Source organism: Ochotona curzoniae, unplaced genomic scaffold (assembly GCF_017591425.1).
Source record: "Ochotona curzoniae isolate NIBS_2020 unplaced genomic scaffold, NIBS_Ocur_1.0 scaffold_3208, whole genome shotgun sequence".
NCBI lineage: Eukaryota > Metazoa > Chordata > Mammalia > Lagomorpha > Ochotonidae > Ochotona > Ochotona curzoniae.
The window spans coordinates 46431106-46434675 of record NW_024467106.1 but is presented as its reverse complement, the minus strand read 5'-3'; the positions used below and the strand labels follow the sequence as shown (position 1 = coordinate 46434675).

General features: G+C 41.5%; 1 protein-coding gene across 1 annotated transcript; it reads right to left on the bottom strand.

Annotated features, from left to right (window-relative positions):
* Window positions 1-805: 805 nt before the first annotated feature.
* On the bottom strand, window positions 806-3307 carry CER1 (cerberus 1, DAN family BMP antagonist). The gene is made up of 2 exons (XM_040963802.1): window positions 2801-3307; window positions 806-1102 (listed from the first exon to the last, which is right to left on the bottom strand). The coding sequence occupies exons 1-2, from the start codon at window positions 3305-3307 to the stop codon at window positions 806-808; spliced, it is 804 nt and encodes a 267-aa protein (XP_040819736.1).
* Between the last annotated feature and the right edge of the window lie 263 nt (window positions 3308-3570).

Genomic DNA, 3570 nt, shown 5'->3' with positions numbered 1-3570 from the left:
GGCAGCCTATTTAATTTGACACTTATTTTGACCTGTGTTGGTTATATCCATAAGCCATCCCTGGATTGACCTTGAAACAAGGCACTGGTATATTCCATTCCACATAACCAAGGCACTGGTCTGGCTACCTATGACATTTTCCTCTTCCCTATGCAAACTACTAAACATAGCATAATATTCCCTCTTCAAAGCAGAGACCTGACATTAAGATTTTTATAAAGGCAGTATTTTAAAAGGGAGGCAACCTAGTTTCTCTTTACATCTGTAGAAAGACTATCATCTAAGCAAAGCAAAATAGTGCTTGAGTCACAGAAACAGCTGCATGGATGAGGAATTCTTTCTAAAAACACCGTAACCTGCCTGCCCGCCTGCTTTTCTTCCTTTCTTCCTTCCTCTTCCCTTCCCTCCTCTCCCTCTTTTCTGTCTTCTCTTTCTTCTTTCCCCCTTTCTCCTTCCTCCCTTCGTTCTTTCTTTGATTTCGTTTTGTTTTGCTCAGCTTCGTCTTCTTCTGGTGATCTCACCAGCTATCATGACTATAGCCTGATTTCTTTCTTTTCCTTCTTTAGATGGAGAATCTTTACCAACCCTTGAAAAAAATAGGCCACAGAATACTTATAGCAGAAAAGACTTTAGCAATCAGCTGAGTCCCCCAAATTAGAAAAACTTAAGATATAAAAGGTTTCTATAAACCATCTTGTCCTTAAAGCTTTTGTACCCACTTAACATTTCCAGACTGAATACTCAGCCCCCTTTACTGTTCAGTTTTTGCTTTTCCATGGTAATAGCGAGATAGCCTTTTTTTTTTTTAAGTTGAAACTCCCGGTATAAAGGAGTCCTGGGCATCAGCCTGTAGGTGGTGTCTATGTCCATGTTCTGTCTTCTCCTTGCACTGGCACTCCTCCACCAGCATCACTGCCTTGACCACAGAGGGAATGCCTGTACAGTTCAGCTGCAAGTGCATCGTGGTGGACTTGGCAGGTGAGCAGTGGGAACAGAAGGTATGGAGGTGTGGTGCAGCCTCAGGAAAGTGAACAGACCCACATTTCCCAAAGCAGAGGTTGTTCTGCACAACCACTTCTTCACAGCCTTCATGGGTGATAGTCTAAAAAAAAAAAAAAAAAACACATTTCTTCTGATCCCATTGAATCACACCTTAATACAAATGAATACAGTTCCCAAAGGTTTTCAATTTGAGATACATTTTGTAGTAAATTCTCTTTACTGAATAAATTCACAACTATCCTTGCAGAAATCTCAAAGTTGACTTTGAAATGTTTCACTCAATATTGCACATCCCAAACAGTAACAGGTAGTGTCTAATTGAATGTGAGTACTTGAAAAAATTCTGCTTGAAAGATTTTTGCAGAAGCAACATGCTTTAGTTTCTACTCCTCACAGTACATTGTACACTGTAGGTTCTACACACACACACACACACACACACACACACACACACACACACTTGTTCAACTCATCATATAGTGGGTTAGAACATCATAAATCTAATTCAATCCTGTTTTGTGGGACATACAGAGCATTCAGGTCTGTGAAATCACATGCAGCAGGATTGCAACTATATGCCTTCAAATGACCATGTGTTACAGCACTCTCGCTTCTCTCATAGGCCCATATCCTTACTTTAGTATGCCTGTCAAAACCTGTAACAAACACTTTGATATAAATTTAATTGACAGTAGAAATCAAAATAAAGATTTTAAAGGAAATCTACCTGATTCTTGGAAGCAATTTTCTAGCTGCATATGGACCAACAAAGCAGTCATTATTATTTGATAATTGTCCTATTGTTGCTCCATGTCTCTGTGTTTTCAGGTAGAATACTTAACTGCCACCAACAGTCAACTGCTACATAATGTTTCCTATTCAGTTGAGTAATATCATTGGATTATACAATTTTTCTCTGCCATTGCATTATTTTTGGTTCAGTGTTTCCAGGTTTAAAGACCTGGTGTATTTTATCGATTTTAATTTAATGTATCTGAGGATTTGCAAGACAGAAAAAAAAATAGAAAGTAGACTGATCTTTTGTCACAATGGTGTGGAATTGATCATAGCAGCCACAATTCAACCAATATAATATGAACCAGGAGACAAGTAGGAGAGGAGATTTGACTTCACATCAAGGATATATTTTGAAAGCTTAAGGGAAAATAAGTGAAATAAAATCATTGGGAGCAGGGGGACAGGGTAATGCTGGAAGTGATGTTAGAAATTATTTCCTGAAGATTGCAACATACTTGGAGGTTATGGGATAGGTTTTAGAAAGTTGGATAGCGTTGATGAACCGCTAAAAAAATTCCTTCCTAACTTAGGAAGTGGTAAATGTGAAACACAGAGATCAAGAGCATCATAGATATTTGCGAGGGTGTTTTGGGGGGAAGCCTAATGTATTTTACTTTATTTATAGATGGAAATGACCTAAATACTCACATCCTAACCATGTGAGAGATACAGCCACAGCAAAATTCTGGTGTGTGCTTTAAAGTCCCCATTATCCTAAGGAAGGGTACCAGATAGATTCTTATCAACCTAAGACAAATAAATCGAGCAAAGCTCTCTGTTATCAAAATTATTGATTGCTGATAGCACCACCATACAACATTCCAAGAATGCCAAGAAATAATAGAACACTAAGAAAAAAAATATATGGGATATGATCATGCCTTTATGAAGGCCCCAAACCAGACTTAGAATTTGAGGATGCTCAACAGTCTCTTTTTCCTGCCCTCCACCTGTCCCAGCTCTCCACCTGCTCAACCCCCCCCCCCCCCAGAACACGTACCTGGCTGAAGGGCACAGTCCTACAGGTCTCCCAATGTACTTCGTGACTTTTGATGGGCAAAATGATCCCCTGTGAAGCTGGACTCTTTCTGAACATGAAGTGGTGCCAGAATTTCTTGGCTTCTTCCTGAAGAGGAGATTTCTCCATTTTGATTGCATTCATAGGCTGAGTGTGGGCCTGGGTCCCAGGTGGTACCTGCTCATCATCCAATTCCCTGGCTAGATGTGGTTCTCTATCAGGTTTCTTCCAGAACCTGCCGAACCTAGACAGCATTTTCTCTCTTTGCCTCTGGCTTTCTCCTGAAGGGCTGGCACCCATCAGGTGGGGCAATGCCACAAACAAATCTGGCTTGTCGTCTGCTTCCCCATGGTTGCCCACAGGGAGCTCTCTGTGATGTCTTTCTAGGGGCCTCTGGGAGAGAACACTGTGATACTGGCTGCCCTGCAGATGCTCTCCAGCCTCTCCCAGGGGTAGGAATACCAGCAGCTGGAATAAGAGGAGACACATGCTGGCTGGAGCTGAGCCACTCTCAGATTCACAGATGGTGAAGGCCAAAGGAGGGGCTCCCTCTGTCGGAGTGCGAACAGGACATCTTATATATAGATAACCTGCTTGGTGGGATGGGAAGGCAGGTGGTCCGTAGCTGGGAGAGTAAACACATGGATTGTTTGCTTGAATTATGTAGTGCTAATGACGTCTTGCCTTCAGTTGGGTTTTGTGTATTTTAGAAGGCTATAGCAAACCTGGGGCCCAGGGGGTAATTAGCTGAG

What these genes read in the sequence shown, in the direction of transcription:
- CER1 (XM_040963802.1), bottom strand. Translation starts at nt 3,307, where the DNA reads ATGTGTCTCCTCTTATTCCAGCTGCTGGTATTCCTACCCCTGGGAGAG. An exon ending in GGACTGTGCCCTTCAGCCAG is followed by an intron (nt 1,103 to 2,800) that starts GTACGTGTTCTG and finishes TTTTTTTTTTAG; the next exon opens with ACTATCACCCATGAAGGCTG.